Raw genomic sequence first — 26,477 nt, 5'->3', positions numbered from 1 at the left:
TTGGCTTGCCGCGTGGCGAGGGGCGGGACTTCCGGGCCTGGTTGCTAGGTAACCGGTGCGGAAGGGGCCCGGCCTGGCCCGGGCGGAAACAAAAGCGGGCGGCGGCGCGGTGGGGCTGGGATGGCGGCGCGGTGGGTCCGGCTCCAGGCCCGGTTCCTCCTCCTCTTGCTGCCTCAGGTGAGCCGTCGGTGGCCGCCCCGAGAGCGCCCTGGACCCTCCCTGTTCCTGGGGGTGCCCTGCTGGGGTAGGCGCATTGGGTAGATAACGGGAAGGGGCCGATACCGCAGCCCCCCCCCGTATGTGCTGTGTGTTCTCCGTGAGCTATCAGTGTCTGTGCGTTATTACTTTGTTCCGCAGTTGTCAGCGTGTTCTTTATCGTTCTTAAAGCGTGGTGGCTTTGCTCAGCCTGAGCCTTCTGCAGGCAGCCCCTTGGGAACAGCGCGCGGGGCAGCGGATGGGTTTGGGGCTGGGGTCTCCCCAGGGGTGGGTTTTGGCGTTGGGGTCATCCCAGCCGATGGATCTTTGAGAAATCCCCCGTAGTAAAGCAAACGGGGCTTCTGCTGAACCCACAGATAGCTTTGATCCCTGCGTTCTTCTCCTGTAGAAATAAATTTTGTGGGACAAACTTTCCCAGGTCTTACAAACACGTGTGACAAGTCGTGCAAGTAATCCTGACACAGGAGAGAATGGGTTTTCTAGCTGTTGTGTTGTGGCACAGTACATAGTTTGTGTATTGTAAGCTTGGGTGTTCTGCATTCTGAAAGTATCATTAAGATATCTTAACTGCTTACAAGTACTCTGTAGAGCAGCATTTCTTCTTGGATCTTCTTGGTGCAAGATCTTAATGTGATGGTTTGATTTTTCCCTCTTACCTGTCTCCTTAACATTTCCTTGTAAGCAATCTTTGGTTACAGAATGAGCTGATTACCAGTTAACGTACTTTTTTTCTTACATCTGCATAATACTTTCTCCTCCTCATTTTTCACCTGCTTTGTGTATTTTGCAGTTTCTAATAATGCTTCAAATGTACTGGTAGTGCCAACACAAGGCCCACAGATTAATAAGGTATAAGAAAGGGTTGAGGTCTGGCATGGAGTTCACCATCACCTTTGAAAAAGTGACCCCTGTCACTTACCTACTGTAAGCTACTAATGTTTCAGGTGTCCAAGATGGCTTGTTCAAAAACTATTTGAAGAGCTGTGATTTTGCAGTATTTTACATCTCCTGTACTTGCCTGTAGGAGTTCTAGCTAGTACCTCATCCTCAGCTGGAGGCAGGGCAGAGTGCTGTGATGCACTTGTACCAAAGTAAGTACAAGTGACTGATGGATGGGATTATTCCAGGAGGACAAAGCTGATGAATGGGATTATTTCAGGAGGACGAAGTTGACAGCTCTTACAATGAGTTGTGTGTATTTACTGTGTGCTAGTTCTACTTGTCATATATTTACACAGACCAAGATATAACCGTATATTTATACAGACCGAGGTACTGCTTATGATGTAATTCTGTGAACTAGTGTCCCTAAGGCAAGGACAAGGTAATAACTCGTTGTTCCTGTACCATGGTGTGCCTCATTCTTTTCTGCTGGCATTACTAGATTATGCTAGAAACTGGAGTGTTGGAGATACAAACCTAATGCTCCAGAGATTTTTTTTCTTAGTTTTGATTATTTCAGTGACCTGACTCAAGGGTAGCTCCCCAGCCTGTTATGTTGGCAGAACTGCGAAGGCTGGGAAATCAGAGGCAGGTCATGAATAAGTCCTGTCTTCTCCTCTAGATACTGCCGTACAAATTTATAGCCCTGTCTTGTAAAACAACCTCTCTATGTACATCCAGACTTGTGTGACCTCCTTATAGTATAATTTGCCCCTTTCTATGTTACCTTACACTTTCACCATGAAATGTAATCCCTTAAAGTTATACAGACTGTCTTGTCCTGCTGTGACTCTTTCTTCCTTCTGTGGAAAAACAAAGGTTTAGATAGTTAAAGGTGTATGGGGTGCCCAGGTGAGTTTGGAGACATGGCAGAGACGAGCAAACAGCGAGAATGAGCCCGTCGGTTGGCTCAGTTGCTCATGTTGCAGTTTCTCAAGAAACTTGGTGAGCTGAGTTCCTATTCTCCACCTTCTTCCATCGTTTAACTTAAAAGCCCAGCTGCTCGTCTGCAAGCTGCATTAGCTCACCATCATGGGCAAAATTTGGGAAGTGGTCTGCTTTTTTAACACATTAAATAGACCACGTAAGGGTCTGAGATTCAGAGCAAACAAGTGTGCTCTTCTGGTGCCACAAATTAATAGATTGGCTCAACTGCCTTTTAAGTTGTGCCCTCAGACTTGATGCTTCTGTGTGAGAACCTTTACCTTGTTTTGCAGGTTTGTATTGTAAATTGTGTTGATTGTAGGGCAGTCTTCAGAAAGCCACGATTCTAGCAGGTTGCCATCTCTGCAGAAATCTTGCTTGTGGGGATATCTGGATGTCTGACTGTAAATGTTCTGTTACCATACAAGCATTCTTTATTTACATATGGAAAATGGATAATTCCCTGCTGAACTGGGAGGAGTTACTTCTATTTGAGGCTAAGAAGCCTATTCCATTTTAAGCTTGTCACAATCTTCTAAATCATATGTACTGTATGAAGCAAGAATCTGAAAACAATTTATCATACCAGCTGTTATTTTTTTTCCTGCAGATTTGGATATCAAGCCCAGCCTTTTCCAAAACACTTGGAAAAGTGCTTTTTGGGCTTGTGGGAAGGTTGTACAGGATCTGTGCAGGAGATTGTTTTCTCGTAGGTTAATCCAGGATACGGAGTGATCTCTAGGAACCGTGAACAGTAACAAAGGTTGCCGCTGTCCCAGTGCATCAACCTCACTGCTTTGAACTTCCTCTGGCAATGTGATGCCTAGTGATGTAAACAAAAACAAAACTGGAAGCATCAAAGCCCTACAGTGCTGACAAAAAGGAACCCTAATGCCCATGACTCTCCTTAGGTGGAAGAGAATGAGAACAGGATCGAAGTGGTTGTTAACAGACTCCAGAACTATGCTTTGATGCTAAGTGATAATTGCATTGTAAAAATGTTTGTTAATCCCCGTTCATTTCTGTCCTCTGTGGACAATCTGTAACTCCTTACACCTTCTGCTTTCAGCCTTGATCGTACTCCATTTAATTCCCCTCATCCTTGATTTTACTTGTCTTTTGGCACACAAGTGCACAGCTTTCTGAAGTGTTTTGAGCACTACACAGTAGGAACCTTTTACTCCCCTAGTATTTCTTTTAAGAACCATTAAGTTGCTCAGAAAGCCTAACTGTGTATTGCTGTCTTCAGTGTGGCTCTTGGGGATTCTCACGAGTTTCAGTAATGGTAATGGAAATGGAGCAACACACCCTATGCCTATTCTCTCCTCTTAAAGATGTGTAGTTTCTGTTATAAATGCCAGATCTTTAATTGTACAAGCTGATGGTTGTTCAAACGCATAAAGCCATCCTGCTGCAGGTAGCTAGCACCTGCAAAACTGCCTGAAGCATTTAGAGATAGCTGTGCATGTAATATTCAAAACCGAGCTGTGCAGGTTTTGGATGTGATGGTGTAAGTACTGCTCAGCAATAACTAAAACACTGGTGTGTTAGCAGAATTATTCTCATCCTAAATCCAAAGCAAAGCACCGTGCCAGCTGCTAGGAAGAAAACTAATGAGGTTCAGGACTTCCCAGCTTCTAATGCTGTCCTGGCAGCGAGAGGACTGGAGGTGCACAAGAAGCTGGAAGGGGACACAACCAGGGCCAAAGGGATATCCCATGCCATGTGTTATGCTCAGCAATGAAACTGGGGAGATTGGCCAGAGATGGGGCCCTGCTGCTCAGGGACTGGCTGGGCATTGGTGAGCAATTGTGTTGTGCATCACTTGTTCTTTTTATATTCCTTTATTCTTATAACTTATTATTTTCCCTTCCTTTTCTGTCCTATTAAACTGTCTTTGTCTCAACCTGTGAGTTTTACCTCTTTCTGATTCTCCCATCCCACTGGGGTAGGGTGGGGGGAACAAATGTCTGTGTGGTGCTGAGCTGCCTGCTGGGTTAAACCATAGCAGTCCTTTTTTAAACCCAGACAGTTTCTGTAACAATAAGCAGGAAGCACTCTTGTTCTGGTCATCTCTATATACTAGGGTCTCTGTGGCGTGTTACTCGTGCAAGACAAGTTCAAGATAATGACTGTGGGCTATTATTTAGCGATGCTTCCTTTTATTGAAATGAAAGTGGTTTAGGTGCTGTGGTTAAATAGCTCAGATATGAGCTAAAGAAGCACACTGACGAGTAGGTATCTCTTTTTCTTGTTGTTTGGTTTTGCTAAATACGTGTTTGTTTTTTTTTTTTCCACCACCATTCTGCATGGTGATATCTCCCTTTCCACAGCAGCTGTGTCTTGAAACTTGCACTTTGGTTACAGGGTCTTAATCAGCACTGAAATAGGCAGTGTAGCCTGCTATGCCCAGCACACTTCAGGACAAATCTGGTGTATTTTAGAGAACCGAATGAACACTAATACTGAAGAAGAAAATTGCTGCATCAGTTATCCAAAGTTAATTATACATAAGAGCTAAAGATCAAATATTTCTACATCCTGCATATTTGGGGTTGATTTTTTCTTTACCCCTTTGCTGTCAAATGGTATAGTTTATTCTCCAGGCAATTTGGAGTTTGAAGAATTGTCTTTAATTGTAAACAAAGTGTTCCAGAAAGCATGCTCGCTGCGAGTGTTTCCAGGGGTGCAGCGTAGCATCCACTTAGTAGGTTTGAAATAAACAGGGAGAAATGTCTGAGGGATTCTTTCAATGAATTTTAGTACAAGCACGTTAAGATTCAGCTTTGCTTCCAGGTGTCTGTCATCTTGTTTCTCAGCAGCTACCTGAAGAAACAAATGTATAAGATGTATTTGTACAAGCGTATTGTTATCAAACCATTAATTTGTTTAACATATGAATGTTAGAAGGAGATGTGACAGGCTCATCTGTCAACACCTTTCTATCTAAAATTGTTAGTCTAAGCCAGCACAGCAGTGTGGTTAGGGATAGTCTGTTGTGTTTCTCTCATAATCTTGAAATCTTTCAATTCATCCAAGTTTAAAAGAGAAAGGGTCTTCCAGAAGACACTTGTGCTTCAGATGCCAAGGCAGGTTTTAGGGTATCTACATGGAGGGATCTTGTGAATATACAGGCTGCTGGAAAAGCTCTGCTCATAGAGTGCTGGACAAGAAAAAACAGCCAAGAATTGGAACAGGAGCTGTGTCTTTGGGTAGGGGGTAGTAGGACATGAAGGCAGTTGGTAGGAAGATAAAATGAGTTGGCTTTGAGTTGTTCAGCACAGGGCTATAAAAGCACTGCTAGGCTGGATTAAGGGAGAGAGCATCTCTAGCTTTCCTCCTTTTGTCATGCTGGCTTTTGGGTTTTGTCTTGCCAGTCATTCTTCCTGCTCTGCATCTGCACTTTCCGTGAAACCCCTGAGGAGCTGCATTTTAGGTCTGTGATCAGAACAGCGTAGGTGTTAGCTGTTGCTCATCAGCTCTTGCACGGTGTTAAGACCTTTGCTGTTTGTTACCATCCTGCATCCCTGGCAACTAGGTTGGGGGTGGGCAAGAGGCTCAGAGGGAATGCAGCTGGGACAGCTGAGCTGGCTGAAGGGTTGTTCCATGCCATCTAGCTTCGTGCTCAGCAAAAAAACTTGAGAGAGTTTTTCCAAAGCAGCTGCCGCTCAGGGACTGTCTGGGCTTTGGTCTGCTGGTGGTGAGTGACTGCTTTTGCATCACATGTCTTTGCTGTTGTTGGTTTTGGTTGTATTTTTTCTCTTCTTATCCTCTGCTTCTTAAACCGTATTTGCCTTGACCTACCTTTTTTTTTTCCCCCCCTCATTTCTGCCCTTCTTCTTCTCTCCCCCATGCTGCAGGGGGAAAGTGATCGATCAGTTGGTTGGGGGCTTGGCTGCCAGCTGAGGTCAGCCCACCACAGCTATGTGATGGGAAATCAACCCCATGCTTTTGCCCTCCCTTCAGGGCACTTAAGAGTTTGTACAAGCAGTGCAGTGTCAATGCACATTATCTTTTTATAGTCTGTTACCTGGCAGCAGTACTTCACAGTCCTCTTGCAGAGAAACTTAAGTGCTTGAAGGCCTGAAGCAGCAGTTAAAGATCAAGACTTTCCAGCTTCAAAAAGAGGCATTGATCTGGATTTGTGCATTTTAATTAAAAAAAAAAAAAAATCAAAAGTGAATTGTTCAGAAAGCAGGACAAAAAGTCTCTTGAATGTGAACGAAGCATTTAAAGCTTTCTACAGGGACTGCAATGGTCAGAACTTGGCTAGTCCCTAAGCACCACGTCCAACCTTTCCTTGAACACCCCCAGGGATGGTGACTCCACCACCTCCCTGGGCAACCCATCCCAATGCCTGACTGCTCTTTCTGAGAAGGAATGTCTCCTCATTTCTAACCTAAACCTCCCCTGGCACAACTTGAGGCCATTCCCTCTAGTCCTGTCACTAGTTCTCTATTAGAAGAGGCCGACCCCCAGCTCCCCACAACTTCCTTTCACTGAAGGTCAGTGTGACATGAAGTGGCACAGAAGGAAGAGGGAGGGGAACAGAATCTCCTGGTGGTGGGATTGTTGTTTTTAAAGCCATATTCAGGGAGGCTTCATTTGATTCTCTGACCAGTTCCTGTGTAGGAGGGAATGTGCCTTATGTATCTGAATTCTTTGAAGTATGATGGAAGTGATAACGAATTCCACTGTATTCCCTGCACAGACCCGGAAACTTTTTAGAGTCTTCTGTTTTTCTTTTAAGTGAAAAGCAGATGAGCTGACAGCAAGCTCTTTCATGTGACCCAAACTTCTTGTGCTGAATTTTGTTATACTTTCAGGTGTACTGCGAGTATGGAATGGTACATGTCCTTTCAGAGAAGGGGAGCAGCAAAGGAAAAGACTACTGTATCCTCTTCAACTCGCAGTGGGCCCATTTGCCACATGATCTGGGTAAAGCTGTAAGTACCTAGCTAAGTATTAAGAAAAAGGCATTTTTGTATATATTCTTGTTATAGGGGAAACTTCTAATTCCTATCTTGGATTTAGTAGAATCTGAAACACCTAATTTGCTTGCTGTGCTTTGAAAAATATTTTCAGTCTGTTAAGATCTCCCTAGACAGTGCTGTGATGGTGGTACTTCTTTCCAAGCAGCATGCAGAGAGTTAACTGTTTCAGGTTCAATCTTTCTTTTGCACATTATCAATTAAATGAGAATAGAACTTACCTGTGCTTGGAAAGAAGTTTTTATGTTAGTGTGATACAAAAAGATACCACATGACCTTCCTGATATCCTAAATTCATAGTTCTGTTAAGTTTAGGAATAAATACAAACTGTCACGTGTGTTCTGTGTTATCCAGAGCTGTGTAAGCTGATGAGTTTTTTTCCCACTCAGTGGTGATAGGTGGCCACTTCTCACTCATGAGACCCTCACTGTTTACAAGCAACAAATCTGGGAGATCACCGTTCCTAGACAGTTCCTTTAGTACCTGTACCAAGCAGTTACCATCAACGTGCTTTTCAAATTTCCTGGATCTGTTGTAGCAGCTGTGTGGTATTCCCACTTAACATCTGGCAAGTTGAAGTCACCCTTAAAGACAAAGGCAGTTAGAGATATCCCTTAGTTCCTTATACAATCATCGGTGTCATCATCCTGGCTGGGTGGTCTATACTAGACTCCCACAATGACATCTGATCTGTTTGCTTTTCCCTTAATCCTTACTAAGAGGCCCTCTGCTGGGTTGTCATCAATTTACAAGCTCTGTACAATCCTGCCCCTCTGTTACAGAACCACCCCGCTATATTGCCTGCTCTGCCTACAGAGAGAACAACACTTGCTTCTCTGAGAATACTCTCACTTTATTGTAAATTCTAAGTTGTCTTTTAGAAACCCTGTGCTTTTTTGCTCTTGATTTTATTTTTATATATATAAAATATTTTTTTCCTTTCAGTCACTCTTGCAGCTGCAGGATCAGACAGCATCTGTTTTGTGTTCTCCTTCTGATGTACCTGATGGGGGATTTAATAATCAAATCCCCATGGTGATGCGAGGGAATTGCACCTTCTATGAGAAAGTGAGGCTTGCTCAGATAAATGGAGCTCGTGGGCTGCTGATTGTTAGCAGAGAGAGGCTGGTAAGTCTATTTCTGTCTTTGTAGATTACTGATGCTCCTCTAGCGTTAGATACTGTCTTATTTTCAGTGCTTATTGCTGGTATCAGATGCTCCTCTTTAAATATACACACATGTTATTTATGTTTATTTTCATGCATCTTCCTGCCTTGCCTAGCCATGTGTGGAAATAATACAGCTGAAGAAAATATGAATGAAACAAGAGGATATATTAATTTAAGTAGGCAGAGTGCTGCATAGAGCCTCTGTAACATGAAGTCAAAGGCTCAGAATTTTCCTCACATCATATGAAATACTGGAATCAAAAAGATTCCAAGCCATTCTATGGGTCTTGACTTCTCTGGGTGCCTTTACATACTGAGCTGCTAACTTCAGGGAACTGTTAACGATTTCAGGATCTCTGAGTGGTAACCACCAATTCAGAGTTTAGGAACATACTGGCATAGTTTATATTACTTTTTCCAAGTTGCATTACTTTATATTTGTGCTGAAGTGAATTGGCCATCTTTTTCCACTCATTCAGTTTGGTTAGGTCTTCAGGATTGGTGTGTGCAGGGCTGTTTCTCACTCCTCTCTCTCTCAGCAGCAATATTTCTTCTTTCTGCAATGTGCTCTCCCAGAGGCAAAACCAGCATCACACGTGGCTCGGCTCTGGCCAGCAGTGGGTCCCTTTTGGAGCTGGCTGGAACTGGGTCTGATCTGACCTGGGGCAGCTGCTGTGCTGTGCTCACAGAGGCCGCACCTGCATCCTCCTGCTACCAAGTCCTTGCCACGTGGCCCCAGTGCAGCATCTTTATAGTTGGTTTAAGATTTTTGATAAGGCATTAGCAGTATTTTTTGGTTTTGTACTGTGTTTTGGGTTATTTCTTCTGTGGTTTGCCTGTGTAAAGATAATTGTAGATTATAATTTTTCTTTGTCCCTTTTGCTTCCTTTTAATTCAGAAAATATTCTAAAAACTTTAACCCTTTTGATGTAGTCTTTGCAGAAATTAATATATTTTTGCCTGATCTGAACTGTCTTTCAGGTTCCTCCTGGGGGTAACAGGAGTCAGTATGAAGAGATTGATATTCCTGTTGCTCTGCTGAGCTATTCTGATATGTTAGATATTGGCAAGGTAAGCTCAATACTAAATACTCTATTTCATACCATCTCAAATGAGTTATTGGTCAGCAGTATGTGAAGCTCATCTTAGGAGCTTTGGATCTGTAGAATTATACTCACAAAGTGTGTTATGTTATGTTTTATCTAGTTATGTTTTATGAAGTGTCCATCCTATACTTATTTTGGGGAGCCTTGCTTTGGAATAGTCCTTATCTGGTAGTGTACTTTGAATAAAGTACACTTTAAGGAAGGAGTTCAACCATGTGTGATGAGGAAGCTAACTTCACAAGTATGTTAGTGGTGTAAAAGAAAACAGGCGTGTGTAAAGCATGTGTAAGCTCTTTCACTGTTGTAGTATCATTATCTCTATTTTCTCTTGAACTGAGGCAGCAGAGGAAGACCTAGATGTGCCAAGGCGGTTTTGCAGAAGCAGAACTGCAGATGTCTGTAGTACTTCTAGATCACAGAGAAAGATGTCTCCTTAAATTGTGTTTATATTTGGAATCTCTGAAGGTGTTCTTCGCATTCCCTTGACACATAGCCTTTATTTTTTATTTTTTTAAATACCTTTCCTGGGAAAATGATATCAAAAACAAACTTGGGAGACTTAAAGAACAGGGTAGTTCTAACTGAAGAATGATCACTAAGTTCCTTTGAATTTGTGCTTGCCTCTGCAGAGTTTCGGCAGGTCAGTGAAAGGGGCGATGTATGCACCAAATGAGCCTGTGCTAGACTATAACATGGTGATCATATTTGTCATGGCCGTGGGGACTGTTGCAATTGGAGGCTACTGGGCGGGAAGCAGAGATGTGAAAAAGTGAGTATGGGGAATATAATATGCCAGATTTCTTCTTATGGTTTTGATGGGGGCGGGATGGAACCATGGTGGTGGTGTCCTCTAAAGACATCCTGGTAGCTGTGCAGCTGATTGGAGACTCTGTATAACTGGAGTGGGAAGATACTAGTGTAACATCTGAGAGCCCTTGAGCGTGGTGTATAATTTTCATGTACAGTATTTGAGTGTTTTGCCTTTTTTCAAAAAGCCAAGCATTTGAAAAACTTGAAAGGGAAATTGGATTGGAATAGGCTATTTGGGCTTTTGCAAAGAGTCATTTTTAAAGGTCTTTTATGAAAATGATAGTGATTTGATTTCACTAGTATAGTGTAAAACAGATGGTTAACATATGATGTTTATTATAAATGTTTTACTGAAATTTTATGGTTACTTTTAGCAAGTAGATGGGGAGGAAATATATTCTATGCATTTCCAACATTACTTCATGCAAGCTGATTTCAGGATTTCTTCTGAAGTCAGCAGTGTATTCTGTAGGAATTTTCAAGATTCAGAGTTGTAAATGAATGAAAAATAGTACTCTTGGTATAACAGTTTTGTGATTACTATTACACCAGATTATTCTGGTGTTTGCACATACATGTAAAATGTTGAATTCCACTGACTTGAGTGGAAATCCGTGCAGGTGTTGGTGTAGTGTCATCTTTTCCAAGTCCATGTAACTCTTACTGAAGTTTCAGTGCCATTTTCTTGCAGAAGTAATGGTCTGATTATAGCCATATTACTCTTTCAGGCGATACATGAAGCACAAACGTGATGATGGGGCAGAGAAACATGATGATGAAACAGTTGATGTGACTCCAATAATGATCTGTGTATTTGTAGTAATGTGCTGCTCAATGCTGGTCCTCCTTTATTTCTTCTATGACCACTTAGGTACTCTTAAGTTGTATTTGTATGGATACATTTTCAATGCTACTAGGCTGCCATTGCTTCAAGAACAATTTTACTGTAGAAGTGATTATGAAACTGCTGTCTTCTACCATCTTTTCTCATTGCTATATGATTTAAACACTTAAAGAAAATCCTCAGAGTAGACCTCTGTACCTACTTTAGTAAGGTTGGATTTGGTATTCATAGCACTTCTTTCAAATATTAAAATCTGTTAAGTAGAATAAAAGGTGTAAGATGCTAAGTCTGCATTTTTATCAAAGGATTTCTCAAACCTATACTCTCCTTTCTATTATTATTCAAGTTGATTTTTCTAGCTTTATAAGTAAGGTAAGCGTCTATTGATTACTTTTTATCAAATTAAAGAAAACTTGCAACCTTAACACCCTGAAACTTCCATTCTCCTATTTCTGAGGAAGCTATGAAAGATGCATACCAGCTGTGTTGATTCATTTTGTTACTGAGTGATTTTAATTGTTCCCTTACGACGTTTATGTGTGCCAATTGTGAGAAGATGAACACTTCACAGTAAATTGTCTCTGGCTTCTCATTTAAAGCTTACTTTAAAAATAGTAGCCAGGAGCTTTTGATCTGTTAAAGTAGCTGTTGCATAAAGTACCTGAGTAAACTAACCTGCAATTAGATATTTAAAGAGCATAAATCTAATCAACAGTTATTTGAAGTCTGTTTAATTTTTACTGATGAAATTTAAGCCTTATTCAGGCTTTTTGATTGAAAGAGAGCATCTCTTACCTTATCCTTTGTGGACTTACTATTTTTTATTTGTCAGTCTATGTTATCATAGGAATATTCTGCCTGGCTGCCTCAATTGGACTTTACAGTTGCCTGTCTCCTTTTGTAAGAAGATTTCCCTTGGGAAAGTGTAGGTATGTGACAACTTGTAAGTTCTTTAATGGGAAAAAATAAATTTATAGTATAGGGTAATTAAGGGATTTACAGGGTGATTTTGTGTTTCAAAACGTTTATGAAGGAGGAGGGCAACTACATATATAACTGTACCCATTTGTGTTTCATTTTCAGAATCCCAGACAACAACTTGCCTTATTTTCACAAGCGTCCACAGGTCCGGATGTTGCTGTTGGCAGTATTTTGTATCTCTGTCAGTGTAGTCTGGGGAATCTTCAGAAATGAAGATCAGTAAGTGTATATTTTAATTTCTATGCAAGAAGACTGTAATCTATGTTATACTATGTTATTGCTATCTGTAGAAGCTTAAACATATCCAGAATCTAGGAGTTGGAAGAAATTAGACTTCTATTGATTACTTTTTGTCAAATTAAAGAAAAAACTTGCAATCTTAACACCCTGGAACTTCCATTCTCGTATTTCTGAGGAAGCTGTGAAAGATGCATACCATCTGCGTTAATTCATTTTGTTACAGAGTAATTTTAAGTGTTAAAAAAATAGATATAAAATTCATAGTTGCTCTTGATGTACTTCATCTTTTTCTCATTGGTCTAGGTTACAGGAAACTGCCTCTCGCTATACCTGAGTTTCTTCCATAAAATTCAGGCTTCACTGGTTCTGGATTCCCAGCCAATATTCTGACTGGTTTCATGCAGCTTTTCACAAGTGGTATAGAAGTTTGGGTACAAGTTGTCTAATTTATTTCTTTAGGTGATGGTCCACATGTGAAATTTTTCTGAGAGAATAAGACCTACGACAATTGTCAGATCTTTAGAAAATGGTTTACTCATGCCAGACAGTTGAGGGGAGCTATGTCCAGTGTTGCTGTGGTACCTAATTACAGCATGTTCATTCTTCTTACTGCTTCAGTTAAAAGGATTCTATCACAGGTTCCATGTTAGAACTGATATGTTGGCTTTAGTTTCTGCTGTTAGTACTGAACGTGTCTTTCTTGTCTTGAATGCCTTTTATTGCCTTTGTGGGGTCTGTTTTCTGTGTTAAGGCTTTGGATCATTCACTGACAAAACTCAGAAGGCATCAACTCTGAACCTCTTTTAGAGCAATAAGGAACCAGTGTCAGACTGAGAAGTACAGAAATACTATAGTGCCCTTCCAACTTGTGATAATTAGGACTGGGAAACCCTTAATCTTCTGCGTCAAAGCTGGAGTGGATTTGAAGCGTCCTGCACAAAGCTTCATCAGCAGGTGCTCAGGTATTGATCAGAGGATCACAGAAGCATAATGTCTCATCTGCATCTAGTCTCTAGCAGTTACAGGGAAACACTAGTGTTCCATATCTCAAGTCCTACTTCTGTTTCATCCTAGCTATCGAGTAAAACAAAAAGCTTTAGTTCTTCTAGACTTAACTTGCAAAAACTTGCCCTTGAAAAATTCTTCCCTTCACTGAGATTCCTAGACAGCTTTTCAGCAGTGTTTTATCCAAGGAAAAGACCACTAGTAGCCTCTGAAAGGATAAGTACATCTTTCTTTCTGCAGATGATTCACTCTGTGTTTGCTTTGGAGAGTGTGTCAAGTTGAACCAGTTTCTTTTAGGACTGGCATATGAAGAATTATTCCATCAGGAAGTGTGATAATAAGTAAGGTGGTTCTTAATTACTAGTATTAACCAAGAATTAGTCTGTTTTTTCCATCCTGTTTTTTGTTGGTGACTATACCACCAGCAACCATAGCTGCATTTTTATTGTTGCTAAAATGTAAGAGCAGTGTGTATTGCAAATGTGAGACAAGGTATGTAGGGAGAGAGAAAAATGTTCTGTTAGAACTGTCACAGGTTTTAGTATAGCTAGTTTTATTCTCTATTCACTAATTTCTTTAAAGAGCCAGTACGTTACTAGTTTGTAATAAATGGGTATAAACTCCAGTATTTTTTCATCAGCATTATAAATCTAATCATTCATGGAAAAAATAATTCCAGGTATTGAAAAGGATTGGAAAAAGTAGAATTTGAAAAGCAGCTACTGGCAGCAAATACATATGAAAATTTGCTGTGTGAGGTTAAATGCACTCTGAGGTAGTTATGTGTTCAAAGACTGTTTGATTGCTCCGAAGAAATCGGAACAAAGAGGATAAAGGCAATTAGCTTGTCCTAAACTAAATTGCTGAGTATGAATTATATCTTGTTTTAAAATCTTAGTCTTACAACCAAGAGATTAAAGAATGTCGTATCTATGTGCTAGATGATAGACTAAAACATGGGTAGTTTGGACCAAAAAAAAAAAAATGCAGAATTACAGAATGTTTGAGGTTGGAGGTCCTGTGATCCAACCACCCTGCTCAAGCAAGTCAACCTGGGTCCAGTTGCCCAGGACCGTGTCCAGATGACCTTTTTTTTTATATCTCCAAGGAGAGAGACTCCCTAGCTGCCCTGGGCAACCTGTGCCAGTGCTCATTCACCTGAACAGTGGAAAATGAGAATATTCTGTGATTCAGTTTTTGCTTGTCACTTCTCGTCCTATCACTTGGTGCCACTGAAACAAGTACGGCACCTTTGCGCCCTCCCTTCAGATGCTCATGTACATTGATAAGATCTTCCCAAGCCTTCTTTTATCTAGGCTGAATAGTCCCGTCTCTCTCTGCCTTTCCTCGTAGGAGAGATGCTTCAGTCCCTCCACCATCTCTGTGAGCCTTTGTTGGAGTCTCTCTAGTAGCTCCATTTCTTGTACCGAGGAGCCCAGGACTGGACACCACACTTAAGGTGGACCTAAGGCTGAGTTAGAGGGGAAAGATCACCTCCCTCAGCCTGCTAGTAACACCCCTCCTAATGCAGCCTAGGATACCATTGCTCACCTTTGTTGTAAGATCATATTTCTGATTCATATTCAACTTGGTGTCCACCAGCACCCCCAGCCTCTTCTCTGCAAAGTTGCTTTCCAGAAGGTTGGCCCCCAGCATGTACTGGTGCATGGGGTTCTTCTTCCACAGTTGGAGGATTTTGCACTTTCTCTTGTTGAACTTCATGATTTTCTTTTCAGCCTGTTTCTCCATCCTGTTGAGGTTCTTTTGGATGGCAGTACAACCTTCTGGTATGTCAGCCACTCCTCCCAGCTTTGTGTCATCTGTAAACTTGCTGAGAGTACACTCTGCCACATCATCCAGATCATTAATGAAGAAGTTCAACAGGATTGGACCCCATGTGGATCACTGGGGTACACTGCTGGCTATTGGCCTCCAACTAGACTTTGAGTCACTAATCACCACCCTCTGGGCCTGGTCTTTCAGCTGGCTTGTACCTCCTTGTCTGCCCATCTATATGGGCATATATAAATGTATCAACAGCTTTCTATGGGAAAATTGTGGAAAACACTGTGTAGAAAGCCTTCCTGAAGTCCAGATAAAGCATCTGCTGTTTATATAATGAAAGTCATTTACCTTGTAGAAGGTTATCAGGTTGGTCAAGTACAACTTCATATTTGTAAGTCCATGATGACTACAATGTTGATTGCAAACAAGAGCTTGTAATAAAATTTTTATTTTGGTTTGGTGGTTGTTGTTTTATTTACTTTTTTTTTCCCCAAGCAGGTTCGTAGTGAAAACAGCTTGGTCTGACTGTCCTGCTGCTTCCTGCAAAAATATAAATTTTCTCTTCCTTTAGGTGGGCCTGGGTTCTGCAAGATGCTTTAGGAATTGCTTTCTGTCTTTACATGTTGAAAACAATTCGCCTGCCTACATTTAAGGTATGGATGTTAAAGAGATATTAAATTTTGGTTTACTTTAAAATGGTTTACTTTATCTACTACAGCAGTGTGAACCAGTGAACTTCTCATCCGTACAGTGATGATTTCATGGTATAGGTCTTTGATTTAAACACAAAAAATGCTGAAGCACCATATGATTCAGATTTTACTAATTGTGATTACTTCATAAAGACTTGTTTCTTGAGATCTGTCAGATGTGATTTTTCAGTCCTTCTCAATGTCATTTTGCTGGAAATCAGATATGAGTAGCTTCCACCACTCTGTTTTGTTTTTCCCTTAATTTGACGTAAGATGGATGCAATGTTCTAATTTTCAAATCTTCTAGAACTTAATCAGTATTCTAAAATAAAAATTAGTGTTAGTCATTTAGTTGCTTCTTAGGCAGCTCTTCAAACTCTTTTCCAAGTTATCTTCACCTATAAATCTGTTCCCCTGTAGAAATTGGCTGAGATAGTGTAGATGCTGTTTCAAACTATGCCTAGCATCATTCAGAGAAAATGCAAAAGTTTTTAGTATCTCCTAACAAATTGAAACAATTTTCAAATTTTATAGGATAAAGAATTTGAGGGACTAACATAACTTTGTATCTGAGAATTATATTCTTGCTGCATGCAAAATGAGATTCTTCCATTTAAAATATTTAGGAATTGAGAAAAATTAGGGTGTCTTGTTTAGTCCTAATTTTTTATTCTGAATACTCAAGCTGCTGAATATATGCTGCTGGTAACTAATGCATAGTATATAAATACACACCAATTATCTTGTCTCTTCTTCCAGGGTTGCACCTTGCTCCTCCTGGTTCTTTTTGTCTATGATGTATTCTTTGTATTTATCACACCTTTTCTAACAAAGGTAAGTAAAGTATTTTTCTGTTGCCTGCTGCAGACAGAGCAAAAGGTAATGACGTTTCACTGTGTATTCCTAAATAATCCCTGGCCTGCTGATTGATGTGCTGATTTAAAATTTTGCCATTTTTTTCTTTAGACTGGGGAGAGTATAATGGTGGAGGTAGCTGCAGGCCCATCTGATTCTGCCACTCATGAAAAGGTATTGTACATAGTCTGAAAGTATGGCATTAACTTCTAGCTATTAAGCTTTCAACTTCTGTAAAACTCAAAGACTATGGGTCTGAAATGGATATGCCACTCAAAAAAGAATTTTACATGGAAATAAGCACTCCTAAGCTCTCTGGAAATCTACAAGAGAAACAGGACCAGGCAGACTTTTAGTGACTCTTCATGATAGCTTTGGTCTTCCTTTATCTTGCTTTCAAAGAGTTTCAGTAAAAGGAAGCTGGTTAGCTCAGTTTCATAAAAGTATGTGAGCATATTTGTAAATATAATTTCTAATGAAGCATATCCATTTTAACCTGAAGAGATTAAATGCATATGATGTCTCTTTCCTACCATCCAGCCCCCCCAGTTTTGACAATTGTTTTATGAAAACCTGAAGCTAGGCAAAGGAGAGAAACACAAACTGGAGATAGAAAACAGAAGTCAGAATTCAACACTTCTATAACCTTTGACTACAGCCAGCTGCATGCACAGAGCTGTACAACGTGATGTGGCTGAGTTGAGGAAGAAAGTAGGTGAGATGTAGAAAATGATGAGTTACAGTGTAGAAAATAAATACGAAGTGAATCTGTAGGAAAACCAGTTTTGTTTAAATTACTCTAGTCTTTTGCTCCCACTTTAGTTCAAATTTTACACACAATTGTATGAAAGAATAATTATACTATAAGTAGATACAATGATTTTAACACTATTATAAGCAAAATATCTTTTCTTTAATAGTCTAATATAGGAATATGTTTGCACTGAACCTTGTCATACTGTGCCTCAACACTGCAAGTTATGTAATAAACAGAAATGTTAGAATACACGCACAACAAAAAAAACAAGTCTCAAAGTGATTGGAAAAATTACTTTTTAAAGGGTTTCCCAAGTCTTTGCTCTTTTGATACATCCATTGCAACCAGTAGAACCAAATATAAAGCTATTTCTTATACATGTGGCAGCTTGTCTAATTTTGTTTCTACAGTTAAACCAGAGTTGATACCTACGACATGTGAGGACTTTGACATTAATATAGAGTATTTTGAGATGTGCATCATACTACAAGTTGTCTTGGCCATTTGTTTTTAATAGTATTTCTTCACTCCCATCTTAACTGTATTTTTATTGTTGTCAGTAATGAGATGTATAATGTTTAAAAAAAAAAAAAAAAGATGTTTTTGCTATATCTGTGTAGCCTTTAGGTCCAGTACAACAGTAACAAGTTCTGGTGTCAGTATGTAGAGAAGAAAGCTTTTCATAAGGATTATGTCTCTTTCTTTCTAAGCTCCCAATGGTCCTGAAGGTTCCACGACTGAACTCTTCACCACTGGCTCTGTGTGACAGGCCTTTTTCTCTCCTAGGATTTGGAGACATTTTAGTTCCAGGTATTTCTTGTTTAGTGTGTTAATTGTACTTGTTGCACTGTCATATTAGCTTATTCTTCTGCTTCCACTTCAAGTGGGAAGTTTGATTTGACATGTATAAACCCGATATATTTGTAAGTATACCTTTCTGGGTTTTTTTCTGCACTATTTATTCTTTCAATAAGAAATTAAATGCCTACTAATTTGATGGTTCAGTTTCACATGCAGTCAAGTCGAGAAATGTAGAGAAAACTGAAGAATTAATTCAGCAGCTAATATTACAATATAAACATTTTTAATAGTGAGATCATAGAGGAAGTGACTTGCCCATTTGCCTGTGATTTGAGTGCACATATACCCCACTATTCAAAACTTCGTTGTTTTGTTAGTAACAATGGACATTCATTGTGTGAATACCTCACTTTCTCTACTTACCTGCATCTCCAGCATCATAATGGTCTGTTTGAAGACTGGTTCTTATAGGTTGTATTAAAATGAAGCTTCCAGTTTGTCAGGTTGATGATCTAGTAAGCCACTTGAAGCCATCCCCATCCATAGGTTGCCAAAATGCAAAACAGGCTGTGATGACAGCAATTTACAACATTAACATTTAGAACATTTGGTTGAAGCCATCTCTTGTCATGTGTTCAGTCATCAGAGAGCTGTCTCCACCTTTACTGTGCATTAGCTGCCACTGAGTGCTCTGTCCATGTTTCTTCCAGTACTATGCCAATTCAAAAGCATCTCAATATACTACAGCACTTGGCAGAGTAGATTTGCAGTTGCTATTGGTTTGAAAAGCTCCAGAACTCATCTCTGGGTACATGTGGATGTTATGGACAATTCACCTGAAAATAAAAAAGGAAATTCACCAGTAATTAGAGTTCAAGAAGTGCTTCCCATTTGCACTGTGACCTCCCTTCTGCCTGCTTTCTAATTCATTGTCCCCAGGATCATTTATTTCCAAGCTTCAGAGTTGAACTAAATCTTACACAAGGAGCTTGATTATCCGAGGAACTTGGATAATCTGAGATTAAGAGAATTATCTACATTCTAGTGATGAAACATACTGTGGACAATTCATCTAGCAGCATTCTTTCTGTGAATAACTTATTTTTCACTAGCTGCATAATCTTCTGTGGTACAATTGTTAACTCTTGCTGCATTTGATTTGCCAGAGCAATTACTTTTTTCTTTTTGTTGTTGTTTTTGTTTCTTGTTTTCTTTAAAATACATGAACAAACAGGTTCATGTGCATTGCTTTGAAACTTACTTTGTTTCATTTTAATCAAGAACTCTTTAAAAAAAAAAAGCACACAAAAGTACTGTGCATTTAGCCTTGATTTCTACAGAACCAAAGTTTCTGCAATCCCTGGTTTCAACAAAATTCAGCAAAACCTGAGACAATTATATTCCTACAAGTTTCATGGAAAAAAATCTATTTAAATGGGGTGGGGTGGAGAGGGATCCTTCCCACAGGAGGGAAGGGCAGAAGCATATTAATAAAAAGTATTAAGTTAAGGGTAACTTTGACTATTTATGTAACTGTTCTGTAAGCTGTGGGGCTTACTGAATGATGCTGTTCTTAAATAGTGGAGTACCAAAGTATTGGGAAAAAAAATCTTAAAAGTTCATAGATAATTTGATATACGTTTTCATTTATCTCAATGCATGAATGGGTTGAAAATGTAATTGTTCTTTCCTTTCCTAGGTTTACTGGTAGCCTACTGTCATAGATTTGATATTCAGGTCCAGTCATCCAGAGTCTATTTTGTAGCCTGCACAATAGGTATGTTTGACACTTAAACATGATATCTAGAGGAGTCACTCACTCCCTTCAAAAGCATACTATTGATCTCATACTATGTTGTTTTTTGATCATTCTGCTCCATTCATTATTAAACAAGTAATAAAGCAAATAAAACTGTTCTTTAAAGGCTAGACCTTCTACTACTGAATTATGACATCACTTTCTTGAGCTGCCTTGTCTGACATAAATAAAGGAAACTACTTCTGATCACGATTTGTGTAACTGTAACCCCTACATGTATTCTTACATGTTCTTAGCTACTCATTCTGGCTTCTTGATTAAAGATTTTTTTGAGTTGGTGGCATATGAAAATTCAGGTTCAAGGATATTGACTTTGTTCTTTTTGTGTGTTCTAAAAATCCGTGATTTATGATGTAATGAAGTATTTTGTAATGGATATAATACCTCCAAATGGATTCCAAATTGGTTTCAAATTTCAGTTTGTAGAATCCAGAGTTGTACACCATGGGCTTCAAGGTGACTGACAAATGCTATCTTAACTTCTAACACAGCCAACAGAAACCTGTATTTATGCTATCAAAGACTTAGAATATTTGCGGTTAGTATCATAAACGTAGGGGAAAATGCTTTAGAAATTCTTGCAAATATAGATTCTTAAAGACTTAAAGCAGAATTAGAGTAGAAAATTTTAGACAACTTCATAGGTTCTTAAAGTAACCTGTTGTCTTGCCTGGTACTTTCAAAACATCTTTACAACATTTTCCTATCAATTTCGGTATCTGTGAAGAGTCAGCAGTGTTATTGCAGCAATAAAAACTAACCACATACTGCACTGTATTAGTAAAATTAGAGTCAGCAGGATGAGAGAAGTGATTATTCCCGCAGTTTGTCATTTGAGACACTGATGTGCTGGAATAAATCCAATGCAGGCCACTAAGATGGCTGGGTGCTGAAGCACGTGATGCTCAAAGAAGAGAATGCAAAGGGGAAATTCTTTTGCTGTCTAAAGCTACCTAATGTGAGGTAGCTGGGAAGACATAACCGGACTTCTCTTGCAAGCGTGCAGGGCGAAGATGTGAGGCAATGGACTTAGGTCATAAAAACCAATATTTCAGTTAAATACAAAGAACTATCAATAATTAAAAAATAAAAAAATAAAAAAAAAAAAGAATAAAACCATTGAGTATTCCAATAATCTTACTTGTGAACAAAAATCAGTTAGTTTTAGCTTCCTTCTTCTGAAAATTTAATTGAAAATAATTACAATATAAAATCCTAAATGCTTCTGTTCCGCTTTTCTGCGGAATACAAGCAGTAATTTAAAACAAAATAATAAATTATACATCTGGTTTTTTAAGTTATGTTGCCATGTAGTAAGAAGCAGTCAAAGCCAAACCAAGTATATAATATAATGGTCAAAATAATTGTCTCTATCTGAATTCATAAATATAATAGGAGAAATAAAATATTTGTTTATTTTGTTTCTCTAAAACTGTTTAAGATACTGATTTAATCACACAGCATGGACTAGGTCAATCACACTACTTTCACATTGTACTACCTACTCAAATGTACTACCTACTCAAATACACATTGTATTTGAGATACTAGTAGTATCTCAAAGTAGTAGTTGAAGTTTATAGTGTATGTATAATGCTTCTGTTTAAAAGCCTGAAAAAAAATTGGAGAAGTTGCTTTATGTACTTATTGGAAAAAAAAAAAAAAAAAATCCTGTTAAAATGCTTATTTAGCTATTTAATTGTTTTTTCTTAAGCAGAGCTATAGCTGATTTTTTTTTTTTCTGATTTTGTTTCCTTCCAGCATATGGCATAGGCCTTCTTGTGACCTTTGTCGCCTTGGCATTGATGCAGATGGGCCAGCCAGCTCTCCTCTACTTGGTGCCCTGCACTCTAATCACAAGTTTTGCTGTGGCTCTTTGGAGAAAGGAGCTTGCAATGTTCTGGACGGGCAGCGGCTTTGCGGTGAATACCAGTTTGATATGAGTGTCTTCAAGAAATACTATTATTATAAAAACCTAACTAGAATTAAAGTTGAGTAAAATATTGTAGTATTATCCACCAAAACCAAAGATTTTTGTTTTGCTTGATTGTTTCTTTTATACACACTTTTTTGCTTCAGTGATGTTTTCATTTTCTTTCTTTTAATATTAATGTTAATATTAATGGCCACGTAAACTAGCTAGTGAAAAGTAAAGTAGACCCTGTCTGTCCTTCATTCTGACACAATTTTTACTGGTTTGATCTTTGTTGAAAGTATTATTACTGTTGTGGTAAGTAACTCCTTAAAAATACTTATCTTCATATCTTTTTAGTACATATCTTTTTAGTAGCCTAAAGCTTATGAAGATAGAGATCTAGGTCAGTTCATAATAGATTGCTTATAGTCCCTTAAGTTTTACAGAAGGTAGTGCTTCTCTTTTCGTGGTTCTTCAGTAAGAACATAAACTTTAGGACTGGTTGAGTTGGCAAATACTGTTTCTTATTACAGGAAGCTAAGTAGCATGCAGTTAGTTGAGTTGGGATTGCAGTCCTTTGTATGCCTTACACAGGTCATGTTTCTGGAAAACTGTCACAACTGATCTATCAAGAAATAGGGACTAAAACCGCTACTAATGTGTCACAGAAAGGTTGCAATCAAAGAAATGAAAGGGATTGTCAGTTTTTTACAGACATGTGATAGCAAGAGACCCAGAAGGGTCTTAGCAAATAAAAGTTCTTCCTATTCAGAGAACACTTAAAAATAATTCAGAAATTCCTGCAACTCTGATTTAGAGAAATAGTATTTCCTGGTTACAAATCTTTTAGGCATTTCACTACTGTTCTGTGTTAGCAACCTAGCACAAAGACACTTTAATAGTATTAAAGGTGCCAATACATTGTAGCCACATATCTGAATTTGGACCTTATAAAAAGGCGGTGGGGGGGAAAAAATCCATTGTGCAGATGACTAGCTAGAGCTTTAACATACAAGGTTACCAGAAGTACAATGCAGATGTATAGCATAGCAAGCAGCTACCTCTTACCATTCTTAGAAATATATATTTTTTAAAAAAAAGTCAAATGTTCATCTGGAAGTTGTTCTCTATTTCTTTAGGACCATCTCATGTAATATTACCTTCCCTTCCTTAGCCTTAACAAAATTGTCTTGAAAGTTTAGACTAGAAGTCATGAATTCAAACAACAGTTTAAAACAAAACCTTTTTTAGAAGTTTAGTAACTTTTTTTTCTGTGTAGACGTGAAACTCTTTGCCAAAATTGTTGTGAATAAGAAAAGTTTACAGGGTTTTTAAAAATTATTAGACAAGTTCTTGGAAGAAAAAACTCCTGTGCACTTTAAGATGCAAAAATAGGATCACATTATGCATGTGTCCCCTGCTGAAGAATAGTAAGAGATGTGCCTTTTATCTTCACCTTGTGTGACCATTTGATCTGACCACTTCACCTGATAACTGGAGGCAGTTGAAAACAGTTTTTACAAATCCTAGTGTATCTCTATATACAGTTACTACCGTTCTTGACAGCAGTGTAACAATTAATGATCTTCTTCATTCTAACTGTGATCTTCCATTTGCAGAAAGACCTACCTCAGCCTCCCTTGGTGATAGCTCCTGTCAACTGCCCTGAGCTTCCCAAAGATAGCAATGTACCAGCCTCTCAACAAGAGACAGAGCAAATGACCAATCCCACCCTCCATGTGAAGGAGCTGCATGGCCCCACCTTGACTGCAGAGGAGCTGGCTGATAATGACACAAAGACGGAACAGTCAGAAATTTCTATCACACAGAGTGAGGAACCAGCTGGGCATAACAAGGACGACCTTGAAAGCAAATGCCTAAACCTAGAGCAAAAACAGGTGGAATAAACAATGTGATAGGAACTCCGTATCTTCTGTCACAAACATCCATGTAAAGCCAGTATGTATTTAGACTGGTTCAGTAGTATTCACCTTCATTGAGGAACCTCATTGGGAGTCTGATCATCAAACACAATGCAGAATGTTCTGCCTCCAGCTTCGGTACAGCTATACACTTCAAATATATTTCTGAAATATGGTGCTCTACAAGGGTTCTGATGTATGGATTTCAGTGATCATTTTATAAGTGAATGCCTTTGACTGATGCATTTTCATTATACCGGGGTAGTATTAAGAGTCTTCATTTACACAGTACTCTGTGCTTGTGTGGCTATTATTGCTGCTTTAGCATAGTGTAGGTTAACATGGAGGAAAAGCATTGAACAAGTCTGCTACAATGCTTAGTTGAGAGAAACATAGGTTTTTAGCACTTTGCCTACTGTCACGTTTTACTTGTCAAAGCCATTGATGCAAGGGAATGCTTTAGTATAAGCTGACATTCAGGAAATGCAGAGGATGGTTAAATTACCAGCCTCTGAAAGGATTTATACTACCGTGGTGCATTAAATGCATCTCTTAAACTTTTTTGTCTTTGTTTTTACTTCCAGGTATCTGTGTTGGCTACTAGTCTAGTTTAAAAGGCAGGATTAATGGAGCTACAGGAAGCTCTCTAAGCACTCCTATGAACTCCAGGGGCTGTCTCTGAAAATAAAGTGTTTGTCACAGAATAAGTGTATTAAGAATGTTTGCTTTAGAATTAAAATACAAGCCAGATAAATAAGAAAATAGGTAATTATATAAGCGTTGTATACGAAGCTTAATAGGCAGTACTTTCACTAGGAAAAACGTTAAAGTAAAACAGCAAAAAGAATCAGTAAAAGCTAAAAAAATCCAAACTGCTGAACTTTAAGGAATGGAGTTGTGATCATTAATTCTGAAGAAAAGGGTGTTTTCATTCCCAAGGGAACACATATGGTGCTATAGTCACTCGTGATTTAGAGCTACTTGCTGCTCAGTAACTAATCAGCTGCTTCAAAGAATGTTTTGTTTTGTCCCAAGAGTAGTAAAGTGTGGCCTGTCAGGTTCCAAAATGAGGCTGTGATCTAGCCTATTATTTTGCCCCTCTTGCTAAATGACGTTGTGAAAGACTAAATTGATGAATTTAAAACTATTTGAGGTGCAAAACTATTTGAGGTACAGCTGGTCTTAATTTATATTCCTGAAAATGTGCATTTTCTTACATAACATGGTTGAACCGTTTACACATCAGCTTTGATACACACAGATGATGAGATTTGCATATCATATATTCAGTTTAAGAACACTTGGCTTCATCAAAGGTGTCTGTGTTCTACACTTAAATTGCAATTCCCTAAAATTTTGAACTTCAAATATTTTACATTAAAGCTGAAAAAGGAAATATGATGTGAATATCATATAAAGAATATGATTCCAAATTGCATGGAAGAAACGCTTTTCAGAGTATTTCAAGAGCCTAAAATGTCACTTACAAAAGCATCATCATTGTGTCATGATCTGAGGCAATGCTTTTAAATTAAGAGTCTCCAGTTGGCATGTTGAGTTGAATGCTGAAAGGCTCTCCTTTGAATGTCTGTCTGTTAAACTTCAGCCATTATCTCTTTGGCTAGGTCTTCCAAAAGTTTGCCCTATATTTTTTGGGTGTTTAACCTCTCTTTATCTGTTTTGCATTGGGTGGACAATATTCTTTCTCTAGAATGTGAAAGGCTTTCTGTAAAACCATACCATGGGTTCAGGATTTTACCAGCTTCTGCCTAAAGCTTCAAGCCCTGTCTGATAGATTGATTTTTAGTGGTGAGTTTCTTGAAAGGCTTACTGAGTCCTAAGGCCTGCACCACATTAATTTATGAATAGCCCAAATGGATTAGATAGTAGGATTAGAGAGATCTGGGTTATTTTTGTTCTTCTGTTTTATCTCCTCTTTAACAGACTATGTTACTTTTGCCAGGGGTAATCTGAACCAATTAGTGATTAAAAAGCAACAGAGACATTTTATTGAAAATATCAGCCAGCTGGACTATGCCTTAATTTAAACCATTGTACAAGTATGTATATTAAAAATACAATCCTGTGTTTAAATAATGAACTTGACAAATAGTGATAAAACGAATTTGGAGACTGACTCAAAGTTCTATGTTTTTTTTCTTGATTATATTTCAATCATAATATTTTTGGGAGTAGTTTTTATACGCTTATGTCAGTAGTTTTTTGATGATGAAGCATTAAGATTTATCACCACCTTGAAAATGTATTTTAACATTTGTTCTCATGCAGTGTGGGGTAGGTAAGAGTTTATTTCTCAAGTTGTTTATAACTCAATTAAAATGGAATAATTTATAACACTGATTAACTTATAGACATTCAGTAGTTGCTTTGTTCATATTTCACTCCAGATGGGTCTGCTTGTAACACATGCTTCACCTTCTTGTTTTTGATGGTTTTCCATCTAAGTGTAATATTTCTTCAAACTCCAGAGATCGATGTGGAAAAAAATAGTGCAATAATTCCAGTTAAAGTATGTAAATAATGAGTTATATACTTTGACTATTCTAGTACTGTACAAATCAGGAGACCCTGGTGCACTAGTCTGGCTGTGACTGTTTAGACCCTGATCCCACATAGTTCAATCACTTCCATCAAAAAACAAGGCTCTGCTTTTCTGTCTTTCAAAAAACCTCCCACAGCAA

General features: G+C 38.7%; 1 protein-coding gene across 2 annotated transcripts; it reads left to right on the top strand.

Moving 5' to 3' along the window:
* Positions 1-77: 77 nt before the first annotated feature.
* SPPL2B (signal peptide peptidase like 2B) lies at positions 78-25,912 on the top strand. Of its 2 annotated transcripts, none has more exons than XM_084498708.1 (15): positions 78-177; positions 6,909-7,028; positions 8,020-8,202; positions 9,225-9,314; positions 9,979-10,118; positions 10,888-11,030; positions 11,836-11,932; positions 12,087-12,203; positions 15,586-15,667; positions 16,466-16,540; positions 16,673-16,735; positions 18,029-18,128; positions 19,819-19,896; positions 21,700-21,860; positions 23,473-25,912. In XM_084498708.1, exons 1-15 carry the CDS (start codon positions 121-123, stop codon positions 23,758-23,760), a joined length of 1,794 nt encoding a protein of 597 aa, XP_084354834.1. In that variant the 5' UTR covers positions 78-120; the 3' UTR covers positions 23,761-25,912. The 2 variants fall into 2 exon arrangements, with proteins under 2 accessions (XP_084354834.1, XP_084354835.1); XM_084498709.1 differs by having other exon boundaries at positions 21,700-21,928; positions 23,473-23,961.
* The last annotated feature ends 565 nt before the right edge of the window (positions 25,913-26,477 follow it).

The sequence above is a fragment of the Aythya ferina genome, assembly GCF_964211825.1.
Source record: "Aythya ferina genome assembly, chromosome: 26".
NCBI classification, from domain to species: Eukaryota; Metazoa; Chordata; class Aves; order Anseriformes; family Anatidae; genus Aythya; species Aythya ferina.
The sequence above is the reverse complement of the archived record's forward strand: the minus strand, read 5'-3'. Positions and strand labels throughout refer to the sequence as shown.

Bases quoted from the DNA above. Each gene is read 5' to 3' on its own strand.
- SPPL2B (XM_084498708.1), top strand. From the start codon at position 121: ATGGCGGCGCGGTGGGTCCGGCTCCAGGCCCGGTTCCTCCTCCTCTTG. The intron at 11,933-12,086 runs GTATGTGACAAC...TTTCATTTTCAG, and splicing joins TTTCCCTTGGGAAAGTGTAG to AATCCCAGACAACAACTTGC. The intron at 18,129-19,818 runs GTATTTCTTGTT...TTCCTTTCCTAG, and splicing joins TGGAGACATTTTAGTTCCAG to GTTTACTGGTAGCCTACTGT.